General features: G+C 34.6%; 1 protein-coding gene across 1 annotated transcript; it reads right to left on the bottom strand.

Annotated features, from left to right (window-relative positions):
* Positions 1–100: 100 nt before the first annotated feature.
* Positions 101–14,708, bottom strand: LOC119636499 (serine-enriched protein). The gene is given in 11 exon segments (XM_038031867.1): positions 101–4,966; positions 5,037–5,050; positions 5,146–5,196; positions 5,427–5,567; positions 5,626–5,957; positions 6,020–6,137; positions 6,480–6,518; positions 8,720–8,878; positions 8,943–9,121; positions 13,819–14,005; positions 14,556–14,708. Coding segments are annotated over 9 exon segments (3,903 nt in total). The 5' UTR covers positions 9,114–9,121; positions 13,819–14,005; positions 14,556–14,708; the 3' UTR covers positions 101–2,088.
* Positions 14,709–18,536: the final 3,828 nt, after the last annotated feature.

Below are 18,536 nucleotides of genomic sequence, written 5' to 3'. Positions count from 1 at the left end.
ATCGGACAACTTTTGTGATTTCATATAACATCTTATTTTGAAGAAACGTTTTACGGAAAACTGCATTAAGCGAAGTTTTTATTGGTTGTCTCTGTCCCACTATACTGACTTCACGTGTTTTTTTTAATATTCCTTGTTTAAGTCTAACGGAAACCAAGGGAAGCAGGTTTTGCAGCTTGTGGTTATTGTGCGAAAGGTGCAAGAGTTACAAAATGTACTTTGAAAGTTGAGTTGTTAAGCAAGGAAGAAGAGTTCACGCTATAATCAATCAATATAAAACAATATTTATGCATGTTACACTACTGAAGTAATTTCGTGACCAAATGTTTTCGTTCACGTAGCGCGATCTTTATTAGGTTTCAAGGTCTTTGCAAATTTTGCTGTCGTGAATCTTATGCACACATTACTCTAACGAATACGCGTCTATATTATATATGAGAACCCTCTGGTAAAAATCTTTTCAGAGAAGTTTGCCATTCGCAAAGACGGCTTCTTACTTGTCGGGTTAAAAAGTCATAAGAAATTAACTTGCGAAAAAGGATTCGATCTCTCAATAAAAGTTATGGATAGTTGCACAGTAGCAAGAATAGCGTTATAGGTATGTTCCCCATTCATCCTGAAGGCAAGTTTTTTTTGCTAGATTTTTTTTATTTCAATAAATGTTTTGCTTTATAAATTTTTATTTTGTCTTATACGACGTCAGGTCCAAATTAAAAGTGCATTTTAAAGGAACTTTTTGCGGAAGTTCCTATTCATTAGTCTGGTTCATTACTTTACAGAACTGGCCAGATCTGAGGGAATTATTTTTGTAACAAATGGTTTTAGTAGATTCTACTTAATAAATATAATGTAAATGTAGTTTTTATTTTATTACTAATTATTTTTATTTTTTTTAACTTACTTATTATATTTGTTGATTTCTTTCAGGTTAAATATTAAAGGACTAAAAACCCGTATATGTTTAATATTTGCCACAAAAGACCCTTACGTATATGTAAATACATTATTACTAACATGTCTTGAAAATACACTGAGAGATTGTCGAAAAGTCATTTTTTTCATTATTTTTTTTCTTTTTTTTATGGATTATCATAAGTTTTCTGAGGTTAGATTTCTTATGTTTATTTTTAGATAAAATAATTAGTAGTAGATTTAAAAAAAAAGACAAAATTTTTGTTTCATGAGCTTTTTTTTTTGATTTTTGTTTGGAATTTTATATTACTGATTCGATGACATGATTGAGGTCGGTAGTTTTGTTTTTGTGGTATAAAGTGATCAATTTTTTTGGTTTTTTTTTTCTTTAGAAAAAAAACACATAAATATATGTGACAATAAATTTCAATCTAACTAACGGGAGAAAATTTGATTTTTGTAAATTTTCTATAAGTTCATATTTAGTCTACACCTTGAGTTTGATTTTAGAATGCTGATCCATATGTATGAGTATTTTTTTAGTGGGCGTTAAGAGATATTAACATTTTTTTGATCGTTTTGAAGACCTGTACAAATTGGTTTCAAAATGATTATATAGAAGTATTTAGCGTTTATATTTTGATCGTCATAATTTATGGCAACAGGGCATTTGCTCAAGGAAGGCAGATATAGTAGATCTTTAAAATGCCGCAACTGCTAGACTGTGTTATTTCTACAAAATCAGGAGCTAATGTTTTATTTCAAATTTAAAAGTTCGTTTACGTCTATTAAGTTTTGCGTAGTTATATTGTGGAAACTTTAAGTTTGGTTTACACGGCGAAAATTGGCAACAGCGCATTCACATATAATATTGCAAAAAGAGGAAGGATGCATAATATTCTCAGTTCCAAATGCCTAGGCTTAGACTTAGTTATATTTACAAATTTTAGAATTGTATCTATAATTTGCTCAACTATTCTTTTCGACGCAAAACATCGGCCGAACTATCTATTTTCATAGCTATGTTTAAAATCTATGTTTAGCTTTTAAGCCTGACAAAAGTAAGTTCATTTAGAAAAGATCAAAACAAAAAAAGCAAGTTTAAATCTTCGTTCCTTAGTTTTTGACGTAGTCTCTAAACTCAAAATGTGCCTATAAAATGTTTTTTGCTTTGATTTAAAAGCTCTTTCCTGCAGTTTCTTGTAATCGTTTACGTCTACTATCCCGGCGACGGTAACGTTCAATGATTCGGCTACGATGTCTCTCGTTAAACAAAGTCTCTGGTAAGCTATCGACTTTTTTTAAAACAATTCGAAAAGTGAATGTATGTTTTGGAGAAGCACTTGTTGCCCGCCTCGGCGATGGTGGCTCAAATTCACTGCTACTAGAAACTCCGGCGCTACCACCACTCCCAGCAATACTTACAACTTTTGATATGCCGCTGGCGTAACCTGTAGGTGTGGACATTGAACCTGTTGAAAACTGTTGAGTGAGAATTGAACTAGGCCGTGGTTCGAAAATATTGGCACATCTCTGATCTGTACATAAGAATGTTTTCACTTCTTCTTCTTTTTGTTTAATAGTTATAGGAAAATGTTTTTTGGTGGGATCAGCAAAAGGACTTATGCGTTGCGACTGTTGCTGCGATTGGATCGTTTCAAGGTGATCATGGCCGGAATGCGGTGGGCAAGATGAACTGGAATCATAACTGTCTCGTGAACTATAATTAGAAGAAGTCTGAGTAGATAGAGGACTGCGTGCTCTTGAAAAGGCACCGAATGGTAATATATGTAGGGAGCGAAAATTTTCCGCTTTTTGTTTCTTTGTGATTGGAAAGTTACGTGATCGAACTGGTGTTGGTTCAGAGGGTGTGTAGTCAAAATGAGTTTCTAAAGAAGATTTTCTGCCGCACGAAGATGTCGAGCGTTGAAATGTCTCGGCATCAAGGAGTTCAATCGAGGATTTTCTTAGATCCACACTGGATTTCTTTGATTTTTCATCTATGTCTACCATTTCAAAACTAGAACTTTGATCTTCGTAACTAGTCGATTGATAACGGGAAATATCAAAACTAGTTTCCCTAGAAGAGTACGGACATTCAAAGCTAGATTCCGCTCGACTTGACTTACGATCACCTTCTACCATTTCAAAACTATCGCCTCCAGAATCTAACCTCTGTAAGTTTATAAGCTCAGTGTCGTTATCACCGGCTGGACTTCTCAAATTCTCCAAGAATGGTGATCTTGGAGGATCGAAAGAAGAGCGACGGGAAGGTGGTACAAATTCTATAATCGGACATTGTAAAGGAGACTTTTCAACAGTTGTGGCGCTAAGCGCAGCTGCTTCTGCTGCTTTTTTTGCCGCTGCTTCAGCTTCTTCAGTTTCTTTGCGTAAAATTTCTAAATTTATATAAATTGGTTCAGGTTTGTAGTCCTTTAAAATTTCAGCTAATTCAGTACGAAAATCCTCGGGTATAACTAAGTCATTCGAATCGGATTCCCGTTCCTCACTGATACGTGGTTCTATGGGTTCTCTGCTTTCAGAACGTCTCTGGAAGTAGTGAATACCGGTAACTTGTGCGTTCTCACTGGACAACGAGACTATTTTAAGAGAATTGTTGATTTCCTCAACGAGGTTGGCTATGGTAGTATCTGTTACTTCTGGGTCGACTGCATCTTCACTAATTTTTGCGTCTGGTTTTTTTTCATGTTTAATGTAAGAATCTCCTACCTTTTCAAAGCGAACATTCGCCAATTCAAATGGTATATCATCAAGTGGTGTGGTACGTCCTGAGTCAGGACCGTTACTATCTGTCACATTTAGACCAGTGGCTGTAGAGTCGGCACTTGCTCTTTTTGAAAAAAATCCGGATGGCATCTGTTTCGTTTTCTCTTCATCGCGACCAGATCGACGTAATTTTAATGACATTTTGGTGTAGTGCGAAAATTTTAGTGACATCTTCGGTTCGAATCCAACTTCGGATATTTGTTTAGTGACAGCACTCTTTGCAGCCGTTGACGAAGCCGCCGGACTGGCTGAAAAAGTACTTTGGCGTATTAGTGGCCCACTAGATGACCCTGATTCAGCCCGCGTAAAGGCATGAGCAAAGCGGTTTGTGCGTGTCGATATATGCTTAGATGGTTTGCGAACAAATGCTAAAATCTCACGCATAACACTTTTCTTTTCTGGTTGTTCCTTTTCTTGTGCTTTGACATCAGCTTTTTCAACCTTTTCCTTCTCCTCCCGTTGACGTTTCTCTGCCTCATGTTTGCTTTCTTGCGCTTTATGTTCTGCGATACGGGAACTTTCTTGTGGATTTGAAACTGTGATTGGAGGGATGGGTCCAACAGGACTCTTTTTTTCTCCTCCGAAGTAAATCGGGGTAAATAAATTAATCGAAGATCTTTTTACTATAGTGAATCCAGTGGGAGTGCGAGCGATCTCTTCCTGTTGTAAACAACTTTCATATGATCTACGTGTCCCATCTTGAACACGGACAGTAGACGTTGTAGGGCTATGCTTATAGCGATCAAAGTCTAAGGGCATTGCGGCACCTATGGGAGAACGTCGCTCTTGCATGTGTAGAATGCTTGTCGGACTTTTTTGATTTTCAGTGACAGGTGTACAAGGTAACTCAGTTTGCAAAGGTAACTCATTGGGCGATTTTAAATGATCGCTCGAAAATGCTAAGGGATTGCGTCGACCTTGCGGACTGCGGTCAGTGAAACCCAAAGGACTACGACGACCTTGAATAAGGACCATGGATCCAGTTATGTCCTCTCTACGACGTTGAGAAGCCCTTAAGGTACCTTGGCGCGAAAATGAAGTTTTCTGCGAAATGCTTCCTGGGCTTTTTGGTTCCGGCTGAGCCAAAACAGGACTCTTTGACGTCAAAGATTCTGGACCTCTAAGATTGTTTAATGTTAACGGGGCTTGTCCCGGACCATATGGGTACATAGGGCTGCGACGTTCACTTGGACTGCGGCGAGTACGAAAGCTTTGTGACTTAGCCTTACGTATTTTTGGTAAAGATTGGTTGTGTTTCTGACGTCCGCTAGTATGTTGGGAGGAAAAGGAGGAGGTAGGGCCATTCAGCTTATGTTAGTTGCTCTGATGTGGGCCACTGGTGGGGTCACTGCTGCCGCTTGAACTCAAAGTTGTATTCGAACCGTAGGGGTCAAGTGAACTTTGCACCGACATCGATCTGCCTTGATTGTGGCGCGCACGCCTCACTCGACTAGAGTTGGGAGACAGTTTTCCGAGGTCGATGCTTTCTGGGTCTGCCTGTAAGTGATAGAATCAGACATACAGACAAAGGAGAGCAAAAACAACGCCAATGGAGTTTGCTTTCACAAGTAAATTTACGTAACTCCATTGACGTTGAATTGGGAAGTTGGGAACAGTTTGTAACGTAATCCAAAAGAGAGCTATGGGAGAAGCCTTGGGAGAAATTCGATTATAGGAAGGAAGCAAAAGAAATTGTAAAGGACATAAACATAAAACGGAAAACTCACCTGGTAAGCTAAAGCATTCATTATTATGCTGTAAGGTACCAAACCTAGCGGATGAATTTCCCGCATTAATACATTCGCAGGAATTTTGTGAAACTGAATGTATTCCAAAAAGTTGCCTAAAATCTCCTTCATATCAATGTTCTTGAAAAAACGAAATAATTTTTATAAGAACAAGAGATATTACGTGAATTATTCTAACCGGATTATTGTCATAATACTTCTTGCTCCACATGAGAGCGGCCTGAAACTTTGTGAACTCATCTGCTCGCAATTCTTCGCGAGCTAATATCAAACGTACCACATGTTGTGGCAATAAAGTGAAACTACCCAAGTTCAGGACTTCATTGCCGTGCTCATCGACAAACTCCAAGACTTTTTGCACTAAACTTTTTGTACATTTGTACTGTATATAACGCTCGGCAGAGGCCAATAAAGCGCACACTGTATCCACATTTATGCAACACTGCACGAAACCGCCACAGGCTCTACGCAACTCTTCCAGACCGTAATAGTCGGCAGCATTCATAACACCTAAAAAAGATGAGCGGCTGAAACTTTTACAAAAGCAAGAGTTAATCTAACAACAAGGATACCTAATAGAGTACGCGGTTGTAGAGTAACACAACCAGTGTGAATATATTCAATGAGTTGACGAAATACATCCGGTTCGAACTCTTCGATGATCAGAGTCTGATGCTGATGACCGGCCGGCTGAAATTGCAAAATGCAATAAAATCGTTCAGACAAATCCTTTCTTAAACTTTGATCGTATTCATATTTACGACATTTACGTTAGATTTACTTATGTATCAGAAAGATTAAGAGACGTATCATGCATTTTAAGGTTATGATATGGTATAAAAGATATGTTATACATTTATATAAATTCAAGCTAATTAACTAAAAACGCAATGTCCTTAGACTTGGTATTAACTTTTAATTACAAGCAGGCAATCTTTATAGATCGATAGAATATAATTCATTTATTTCCCAAAAGTTTATTTCTTATGCATTAATTATCTTATTTGAATAAGAAACCCGATATTACTTTACCTCTGGTATCGGTGTTAATTGCTGAGTAAAAGCACTTTTCTACAAAAATTGATGAGAAATTTACATGAGATTATTATGAAGTAATGAATGTGAGATAAAATCATAAGTCGTTTTTGAACTAAAATAAAAAAAAAATTGCCTATTTTTCATAAGTTTGACTTGCCATAGTTGATGATCATTTACAGGTTTTTGTAGATCTTAGTTCGAAAATCGGTGGAAAACGGAACATGGAAAATTTAGACATAAGAAAAAAATTCGAAAAAGGCTCTTTCAATCTTAATCAACTAATTATCAACTTTTTTTGACCTGTGCAATTGTCCGAGTTACCTTTATGCGTTTATCGAAAGCATTTACAGAAAAGCATTCGCAGTTGGAAAAATCCAAAGCTTTTTTCCAGATAGATGGTAGCGAAAATGGATTTGTCGGCATTGTTGTGATTGCTTTACTTAATATTGGAAATTAGGGTAGAACGTGTCGGCTAAGTGTCCTTCCTCTGCTAGTTTCATAAACGTGAATTCTTTTGATATTAGTAATCCTTACTTCTTTGCTACGCATTGCGATTATTTTAAATTTGCTAAATATTTCTGAATCGCTTTGATAAGACTTATTTCTTAAATATCTTTACAAAAAGAAACCAAAGTATGTTAAATTCGGCAACCGTGGAGGAAAAGTAAACATGAGGGTTTTTTCAGATAATTTTTCGGAATATTTATATTTAGCGCGGGTCAGGCGTTCAATACAAAGTTTCGAAATGTTGATCCAACATTAAGGAAAATAATCTTTTTTTACCCCCCAGAATGGACGAATAGGCAAGGGATTGCAACTAACAGTTCAATGATCTTGGGATCAAATCTCAAGTGCTTACAATAAAATCGATAGACATCCTTAGATGCTAATGCTTTAGGGAAGATTTTAGTAATAATAACGCAAATAATTTTTTTTTATCGTGGGTTCAAATCACAGGCACGTTAGGGTTTGCAGTAAAATCGGCAGCGTTAGATGCTAGTACAAATGCGAATATTTTTATTTGTAGTTTTTGATTTTTTATCAGAAGAAGGATGACACCGTGAAATAAAACTTTCCCAAAATTTCCGCGAAATTTTAAATTAATTAATTTTGATATTGCTTAATAATGTCTATTACATGACAGAGAGATAATTTTTTCAAGGAGAATGATTGAACACAATTCAGAAATAAGTTCGGTGCTGAATACATGGAGCGAACAAGAAATTTATTATAGATGCGATCGTAAAGGCAAGACGAGCGGGTTCGATAAAGAATCTTATTATGGGATATTTTATAAAAATTCTATGAAGAACTTTACGTGATTTATGTCACTCGTATTTGCTTCTGCTTTCGTTGATCAAAACAGAAGAGAAATTAAATTGAGCTCTCAACCCATGTCGGTCACAATATTTTCAAATAATTTTTATTTCATTTGAAGAGTAACGTTTGGAGAATATATCATTCCGAACAACTTTAAAATTTTTTTCAAAAATAGGTATTTCTCTCTTCGGGTTGAACGCTAGTTAGTTCTTCTTATAAAGTGAAGCAATCATGTTTTTTAGATATTTCATATCATGAAAACTGTCGGATTCTTTCTAAACAAAAAGCTTCAACGAGGTGAGCGTTGAAAACAAAAAGGAAATGGAGCGTATCTCTAATTGGCTCTTAATTGATAATGGTATGACATGACGGTCGGACAGATCGGAATATTTTCAAATAATGAAAAGGATATCTATCGGAAAGAAAAGGAGAAAAAACGAATTGACAATGATTCTGAGATTGATATACTTAAAAAAAAAACTGCTTTTAGGCCTATATTACAAGTGGGGTAGCTGTCAACAAAGATAGTAGAAGTTTTCAGATTGCCTTATAGTGACTCTCTTTAATTCCTTTTTTCCTTTCTTGTTTGATTCTCATTTATCTCTTATTTGTTATTCAGTGAGCGAATGTCTGAAATCAGTTAGCATTGCGATTGCCTTGGTATTCATTAACTATGTTATCACATCAAAGAGAATGCAAAAACATTTTCGAGAAATGTTATATATTATGATATTTTTTTTTTTGTTCAATGCACAAGAAGATGTAAAGATAATTTGCGTTACATTATGAAAAATAACAATAGATCCTTTGAAATTTAAAGTAGGCTATCCGTTAAAGAATTTTGCCATCTAACGCTTATGTGAAATCCTCATGTAAAACCTGAGCTTATAAATTGTTTCGTCTTTACTAATTACCTGTTGTGAGGCATTTTGCAAATTTAATAAAGGTTCTGAGGAACGTTTTAGAAATAATCGCAACTTATTCTCCTTAGTTGATGACTCTCGCTTACGTTGTGGAGATGGAGCTGAATAAAGCATTTTTGCGAATACTCGCGAACGAGAAGCTAAGACGGCCTTGAAAAAGAAAAAAATAAAAAAAATGAAAAATATATTATAATAAGAATTATTTAAAACTGACCTTAACTGCGCATACTGGTTCTCGGGTCTCGCCTACCAGAAATGTTACATCGCACAATTCCGGCATCGAAGCCAGAAATTTCATATCCTCAGCCAAACCAGTTTTATTTTCAAATGTTGATAAATCTGGCTCTTCGTCAGCCATCCCGAACAATGTCAACGCTTCAGGCATTTGAATTTCTAAAAAATACATTCATTTTTATATATGGGACATATATGTTTTTATGTAGATACATATCTGTGTACATATATAATTTAATAAAACTAATAACAAATTATTTTAAGTATTTATACAATACATACAAAGTGAAAGAGAAATTCATTAACTTTTGTTTTTTTCAGAAAAAGTTAAAAAACATTATCTTCATGTTTCTTTAAAGATAGATTGCAGGTGAAATATTACAAAACAGTTGGATAGAATCTGGATGGGAAATAAACAACTTGAAATTATAGGTTAAGAACATTTTAAAAGATAAAGAGAAATGTAAGATTCTTTGAAAATTACCGAGCCATTAGGATAAATAAATTTGGAGAATATATTTATTGTGTGAAAACGCATAATGATCGTGAACACTATGAAAGTTTTGCAGCGTCTATAGAAGAAATGCTTAAATTAATTCCTCTCTTGCTCTATTTTAAGTCTTTTTCACACATTGCTTCATCACTTGTAATGCAGGATGCGAGCATACGTAACAAACAGGAAAAATTAAGATAGACTGAATTTTTAATATACCTAAGCTTGTCTGGCCGTCAGTCCCTTCGATGTCTGTCAATGTATCCTGTCTTCAATCTATAGGTTGTTGTATATGTTTGGGTCGGAAGACGAAAGCTATTGGAAAGGGTTCGGATTCGATCACTTCTTCGATCATTCCCCATATAACACCTTCTTTTCATAAATCCTTATAAGAAAAATTATTGTAAATTTTAGAATTTCGTGGCAAAAATCGCTTTGCAACAGTGTTTCGGCATTCTAAGTTGGTGTATGGGGTTGGTGTTGGATCGAATGGGGCAAATTTTTGAACTCCACTTTATATAATTGTTCCAATGGAAACTGAATCTTTCTACGATAAAAAGGCTTATTATTCAATAATTGTTGCTGAAAATTCTTTCGTAATTCTTATCAGACAAAAAAATTAATCTTACTGAGTTTGGACCATATAGGTCTGTTTTTTGGATTCCAAGTCATATAAGCGCTCTAATGAAAAATAAGGCTTTATCTGCCCAAAAAGGTATAATTTTTAATATTTTATGCCTTATAACTTCTCACATATCTATCTAATAATATCTAATCTATCTAATAATCTTAGATATCCAAGTCATATGTCTGTTTAATAAGTTCTCCGACTGCCGGAGAGTAAAAGAAATTGAAACTAGCAGTAAAATCAGCACCGGTTTTTCAAAATATTGAAGTCCTCTCAAAACTTTTGGTTAAGAACGGGCGCATACAGTATAGGCATATTAACATGCTACGCGATAAGTTTTCGAATCTTGGGAAGCAAATCTAATTGTAGACATTATAGCTTTAAAATTACGGAAGAGCGCTCCTGTAATAATTCAAAAATCTTACAGCTTTCTAACGTTTCGAATTTTTTTAGGTCCTCGCAGACATTTGTAAAATCCAATATATTTTATGGAAATCACGTCAAATGGCCTCAAAGGAACCAACTTGATTTTTTAAAAACGCTTTCTCTAAATCGTTTCACCTCGGCTGATTACGGATGTTTAGGCTCGCTGTTGTTAGGTTAGCGATGTCAAGACTTATTGCCTGCTTTACTTAAAGTTCGATGAGATACATCTGTCTTTTTGAGAATGGGTATGTGAGAAGTGTCCATCAGAGTGTCCACCAGAGTGTTATTTATGGAAAGATGTTTTCGCTATTGGCTTAGCCAATAAACTTCTTTTACTCTCGAGGGTATTTAATATTACAAAACGCAGGGCAGTCTTGTGTGAACTAAGCGCGTCTTTACTTGTCTTTCGACTAAGTAGAATTCCTATTATTTGCACATCTAAGAGCAATATTCAACTACGTTTCTTATATGGCAACGCAGTCAAATCATGAATAAAAGGCTCAATAATACTTAGACGATCCATTCTTGTACTCAAATTTATGCGGACTTATGTTATACTTTCCGGGGCAGGAACGCAAGGGGGGGGGGGACGCAGACTAGTAGATGGAAAGCGCTAAGACTAAAAAGTACTTCAATCACGAGGGCTAGGGTGGTCGATGAAACCGATCAGGCATATAACTCCCCTACTGCACCGATACTCCCCCTTTCTCCATATCTTGACCATCACCGTGTTTATTCACCTCTAGCAGACATTCCCTGACTGAATGGACATAAAAAGTAAAAGTACAATATCGAGACACTCCTTCCATTATGTCAATTTCAGAGAATTATTCTCGTATGTCTGTCCGTCCATCTGCCGGTAAAAACTGTCAAACTATTTTTGGGTTCAATGTTTTTTTAAGATTTTTGGGTAAAAATCTATTTTGGCATATAGATGTGGAAAATTTGGATCGAAAGGGATCATTGATCCGACCGTTTTTTTGACTACAATTAAGTCGTTTTATGACAACAAAACACAACAAACAATCAACAAAAAAATTAACTTTAGCAAATGCGTAGGTGTAGGGTCCGCTTTTGGCGTCCGCTTCTGACGTACGGATTTCTACGAAAACTAATCATTTCCCTGGTAACGAGGTATGACTTTTCCTATTAAATGGAAAAAAATAAAGTATTATGTGCGGGGAAGTAATGTATGGTGTATGTGGAGCCGGCATTGCCCAGGTTTATTATTTTTTCTTGTCTTTTCTTTTGGAGTTTTAATGAAGTGGTAACAACACAGGTTAAAATAAGGTTATCTATGAAAATGTATTGCAACAGCTTATGTAAATAGGGTTTGGAGCTATCTAGATATTAAAGTTTTATAAGGTATTGGAAGGGGTAGGCATTTTTCTTTTTGTTGAGACTTGTGACATTTAATTTATTAAAAGAATTTTTGCTTGAGAATAACAACACATTACATACAATACAAAATTATTATAAATACATGATGACATTGTCCTTGTAACGTTACAACCTTAAACCGCAATTATGTCGCTTTATTGACATGTAATGAAGGCGTATATATATGGGCAAGAATAACATACAAAAATCACAAAAGCTACAGGATATTAATGCATTCTAGGAAGGTCGATTGTGTTCAGGTACAAAAAAAAAAGAAAAAAAAAGGAAAAAATTATAAATTGATTATCAAAATTGAAGAATTGTAGAGAAAACTTATTACTAAACTGGTAGAGAAAAGATTTTCAATTTAAAACAATAAAATGTATTAGAAATTCGTGCCGTGTTATCTGATTCATACAAAATATTTGAAAACTTACTTAATACGAAAACTTTAGAGAAATAGAATATTTAGAGATTAAAGAAATTACCTGCGCTGTGGTAGCTTCTAGAAAACTTAAGATATTTTGATTTTCTGACCCCATATGTTTAGTGAAATTATTGATAATTTTCTACATAAATAATCTGGCGCAAAAGCATCTTGAAACGGCAGCGATCCACAATGTTTTATAACAGGTAGTGGATATACAGCCAAGTTGCACTTTTATTTGCCTTAGTTAAAAGCAATGTTCAAATTAAAATAGAAATCTTATTAGATTGGGTTTGCGAATACGTTAGTGTAGATTAACTTCATCGTCGGTTACGAATAGGTTAATATAGGTTAACTTCTTCATCTATCTGATTATATGTAGATGTTTAAGTGCAAAGTAGGTGGCATGCAAAGAAATTTGAAGTACGAAGTGTGTACGAGGATGACCTTTTTTGTCTTTTTTATCGAACTAATCCGCCTCAGATATAGAACAATTGCCCTATAGCTTTTTCTAATGTTCGAGACACTTCGAACATGCGCGGTCCGCGCCTCCTTAATCATGTGAAAAGTCCGTGTTTTCAGTGTTGGGGGCAGAAGTAAGCCGCAGAAAACGAAGACCAATGAATACGATGGCATGATTACGGTATTGTTTTTGCTCAAAAAACTACGAACAAGTAATGACGTGCGAGCTGGGGCATTCTCCACAAGAATTTTCTTCATTGCTTCAACGTTTACGCAAAATATCGCCAAACACATCAGATAGGATGTCTATCAAAAACAACCTAAAAATGCAAAGCGGCTGATGATGTCAACATATGTTGGGGACAAGCATGCCAAAGTCACCAAAAAAAATTTTAATAATCGAGTACGCGAAAACTGTAAATTCACATTTCTTTTGAACACACCTCGTATGCAGTTCAAATTTTCCATACATACTTTAATACATACCCGTTGCTTTAGTTAAAATAATGCTATAATTAGATGAGAGAATATTTTGAAGCCTGAAAGTTTAGACAAAAAGTTCGACTCCTATCCCTTCAGCCAGACGATAGGAGTACTCGGTTGAATGTCCGTCCGTCTAAGTTTGTTTTGTATCACAATTGGTCTGTTTTACCAACAAACCCATTCGATTATACATACAATCGAGTGAAATGTTTCCACCTAAAAGGTTTCCCAAATCCGTCTGCCTGTCTATGCATAACATTTGAAAAAGTTGGGAATTTTCCGAAAAGTATATGTATCCTGTTTCCAAAACTAGGTAACGAGCTATATCAGATATCGGTTCGATAGTTCTTTCTCTTGATATTTGGACGAAATATAAATTTGGACGAAATTCAAAGATATTGAATGAAACTGATCCTTGATGGTTTCGTAGTTAAGTACAAAGATAACAATATGCTCTTAAGACCGTTTTATATTGTAAGAGATCACTACATTAAGTGTAAGTTATGGAGGATTTGATTCAATTCCTTTACATAATTTATAATTCATATAATGCTTACCTGAAGTGATTAAAAAATTTTTTTGCGCTTTAACGGATTTCAAAATGAGATTTTCAGAAATCCGTTCTCTCGCCAATTATTGTATCATATTGGCTGTGTTGTGATGGCAGAGTTACAGAAAGAATCGAAAATTTTTATAAAGTCTTGAAGGGAAGTCATTATTAATTAAAATAAACATGCTTGCAAGCTTAAAAAAGAAAAACAAAAAGGAGAAGAAAATTACTTTGCAAAAGAATTTTAAAAAAACTAAGAATTCTTTAAATTTTTACTGCGAATTAAAGAGGAAAACAAAAAAAAAAAAAAGAAAAAAAAACAAAAATAAAAAAAAGGAAGAAAGTATCGCAAAACAGTTTCATATACAAATCGTGTTTATATCGCTTTGGATTAGGGTTACACTGGCAGATACATTATATCACTGTTTATTACAATTTTCTTTGACTTTTATGACACGAGCATCTCACACAATCAAGCAATTTATACGCATACACATTTACATAGAAATATACAGATGTATATATAATATATGAAAAGTTTAAGCTTATACACACAAAATTTTTTGCTTTTTCATACTTTAAAGAAAAAATGAAAAACTTTTCGTTTTAGTGAAATTTTACAAAAAAAAAAAAAAAACAAAAAAAATTTTAAAGGAAAATAATAGAGAAATTTAAATGTTAGCAAAGTAATAGAACATAAATAAAAGGAGTAAAAAATAAAAGTCCTTGAAAATCAGGATTTACTTTTGTTGACGTTAACTATTGGTTTGGAACAAATTTTTAACTAAATGCTTATCAGAAATAGTTAGTGTTTCTGTTTTCGAATAAACAATAAATTTTCTATATATCCAAAAAGCGTTAAAATAAGCAAATTTTTCTTTTTTTTTTCTTTTTGCCAAATTTTTAAGATTGATAAACTTTTTTACAATTTTTCTTTGTTTTTTTTTGTAATTTTTTTTGTTTTTTATTACTTTTTCAACAAGACCACCGTTCAACTTAAAGGACACTTTTGTTCTATTCCGAGTCTCTACAAAGTAAAAAGTTCTGTTCCTTATTTATTTAAATGATTAAAGTTTCTCTCCCGCGAAGCGAAGCGCATGCCCAGAGAAAAGGTACCAGCAACAGGCAGATTAATGGAATTCGAATAACTTTAAAAGGATAAGAGAAGTTTAAAACTTAGAAATTGGCTTTAAGCCCATTCCATACTAACATGTCCTTGCAGTGCGCTGTAGACCCTATGGAAAGATTGAAATAAATCGAAAGTAAATACTTAGGAAGATTCTATTCATCTGATGGTAAATTCACGATACGAACTTTGCCGCGTACTGTGAGAGTATCATTCGCTTGATCGGAAATATATTTGCATAGAAACACTTGATACAATCCGTTAAGCATTTTAATACAAATATTTAAGTTGACATTTACTTTAAATCGAAAATTTTGTACCAATATTTAAGAACACTAGGCGTGTACTAAACTCGGAGATCTATGCAGAGTGTCAGATCAATTCGTTGATCGTTTGGAATATTCGGCGGACCGTCTTGCCAATTCTCGCCAGTTGTGGAAGAATAATGGAAAAACGGTGGTCGCTATTGTTAGGGCTTAACTTGAAAGAAACTATAAACTTATCTTACTTCCGGACGGATCAGCGGACGGATCTAAAAGTTCGCTTATCCGAAAAGCGACCTATTCGTCCCTCACTACCCCTGTTCTATATAGAATTTTTTTTTTAAACCTGCAAATATCTCTTGGCTATCCCACAAATGGTTATTATGCCATATTTGCTTACCCGAAAGCTAGACCATTCGCCCCTCAGCCACTGTAGTCCTTTGTAGTAAGCTTATGAATATCTCTTAATGATTCGCTTATCCGAAAAATGTACCATTGGTTCCTCAGTGCCTCTGTCCTTTTCCTTGCACTCTAATAAACATCTCTTAAAGCCCGTACTCGTTCCAAGCCAATATCTGCTTGCCCTATAAACCATATCCGCTTAGCATGCTCGTCATTTAGCTTATGATCTATGATATTTATTTTGGAAAAGACCGCAATAGCTTACTAAGCCATGTTTGCCTATTCGAAAAACCGATTATTTGTCCTTGACTATTTGTTATACTTTTTCTTATAGCACCCAATCCCACATGCACTTATTCGAACGACTCTTAGTTGCTCTATCATCTATTGCTAGGACTTTCACTTTTGCAAAACTCGTTTACTTGGCAGAAGAAATTTATGCTGCATGAATGGCATTCCGGGACTAAGAATGGTACTTCTTTTAGATAAGATATATTACATATGTCCTAAGCATTTCTAAAATTGTTTATAAAGTATTTCTAAATTTTGCAAATTTGCTTAGCTCAAAATTGCCCTTTGGGAGGGTTCTAATCTTATTTGAATAAGTTAAAATATAATAAAATATAAAACGAGGAATATATATATAATTGGATTGGATTAAAAACAATTTAAAAACTATTTGTGTAAAATCTATTTAGTTTTCAATTAGTTTGCAACAAGTTTCAGGACATGCGTACTTTTATTGAAAGCAAAAAAAAAAAGAAAAAGAAACTTTTCTATAACCTACTCTTCTTGATTGTTACCTAATGCTTTACCCACGTCTTTACTATATCATAGCACATGTTAGTAAAACATGTATATATATATATATATACATACATATATATGTATATAAATATATATTTTGATTTTAGTTTTGGTTTTTAAACCACTTGTTTGAATTAGAAACGAAAAAAATATGCTTTAAGAGAAATCAAGAGAGGATTCTGCGTACAAGGAATTATTTGTAAAAATTGTAAACAATTGCATCAACTGACAAATAGTTAACAAATTGAAGTGGGTTGCGGTTAATTGAGAATACACATATACTGTGTGTGAACTGTCAAATTTAGTTCTAAATTTGATTTGTTTGTTGTCAGATTCAAGTGCGTTTTAGACAAACAGGGAAATTTATGATACGATAAACTCAAGTATAAAGTAATGAAAGAAATGCTAACTTGCCGATCCTCAGAACTCAAACTCACTTGAAAGCCGTCAATGGCCATGTTTCTGAAAATCATGCACATTTCATGTTAAAAAGGATGAGAATGATTTACAATTATGTAACAAGTAAACAATTGTTTTAGGTTTTCACTACATTCACGCTTTGGCGCCATTCAAATAAGTAAATAATGTTAATTTTACGGTTTATTTGTTATTGAAATGGTTTGTGTGTATGACCTTAGTTATATGAGAATATATAATATGTCTCTGTAAACATTGAAAATTTCAATTAGAAGTGAAGTTGTCACTGTTCACTTCCTAAATAAATTTAAATTTCATTTTTCATGTCAAATTTTTAGATATTTGTCCTTTGCTTACGCATTCATTGATGGCGGATATATTAAATTTCTCATAGTGTTTGTAACACTCAGGTGCAATCTGGAGTGTTCGTGCCTGAAACGCACTCTTCAAATCGTGATACAATAGAGCAAACTTGGTCGAGGCCAAAGTGAATGTTTAATAGATAACGATTTGGGAACGCATTTACTAGGCTGCGGTGTTTCTCTCTTTCTTCTTCCTTTCTTTCTCTTTCTTCACTTCTTTCTGATCGTCATCGTATTATAGGTATAGGGGCAGACGCGCCTTGGGATCCGTTCGATCGGAAAGTGGAAATACTATGAACGGCAGAAGAGACCACTATCCATCAAAGGGCGGGAAGTGCGTTTAAAAATCGTCAGTGTAGTGTGTCCAACGTGATAAATTTTTATGTTGTATTTGCTCGGAAACATTGTCGTGATGATAATTCAACCAATCGTTTAGCGTTACTGAGCTGCAATAAAGAGGCGCTCCTGTGTTGATTTTTAACCATAAGCATATCCGTGACGCAGGAATAGCCAAAACAATGGATTGAAAGTGGAGAAAGATGAAACAAATCGGCAAGCTTAAAGGCGCATTTTTTACGGACGCGAGCGGTATAACTATGTTCAACGATGAAAAACGACGCTGCAAAATATTAGGAGAACTTAGTGGAACGTTCGAATTTGGCTATGAAAACGAAAGGCGTCGCCTTCTAACAAATGTTGAGTGTTTTTTGCTGGAAACAATAGCTCAGTTCACAAAATCAAAGACTTAATGTTTGAACTGTTTTCACTAGTACCATATTCGCCCGACTTAGCTCCTCGATTATGTCTCTTTCCAAATTTGAAGAAATGGCTGCGCATTGAAATGTTTGCCAACAATCACAAGGCACGCTTAATGGCTATTTTAAGGAGCTTAACTCCTTCTATTTCTAAATAATTTCTCGAGGTTATAAACCATCTCTGGGCAAAGCCCAGTTAAGGTATCACGTACTTTTAGTACGAGTCTTGTAAATCATAAATATTTGGAACCTGAGAGGTCAGTATAAAAAATCGATTGGCCATAAATGTGAAGAAAGGAACTTTCCTGCCCTTCTTCGTATTTCTTACCGTCTAGAACATAAGATAACAGCAGATAACAATGCAGCAATAACTTATTAGTACACATCCTAGAATTTTGATCCAATATTTGCTTCTTAAAACCTATGATATTCTTAGAAATAGTAAACGCTTTAACACAAGTAAACGATATCTTACGTTCAGTTACCAAATCTCCCTAAGCGGAGAATTTGTAGGGAGAAATAAGTAAGAAAGTTATTGTCGGCGGAGGCAGAACCTTGTATACACAACTACGACGCATTTCGCATTCTACTCT

The sequence above is a fragment of the Glossina fuscipes genome, unplaced genomic scaffold (genome assembly GCF_014805625.2).
Source record: "Glossina fuscipes isolate IAEA_lab_2018 unplaced genomic scaffold, Yale_Gfus_2 28, whole genome shotgun sequence".
Lineage (NCBI taxonomy): Eukaryota > Metazoa > Arthropoda > Insecta > Diptera > Glossinidae > Glossina > Glossina fuscipes.
Note: the sequence above shows the minus strand (reverse complement) of the source record. Positions and strands in the feature narration are given on the sequence as shown.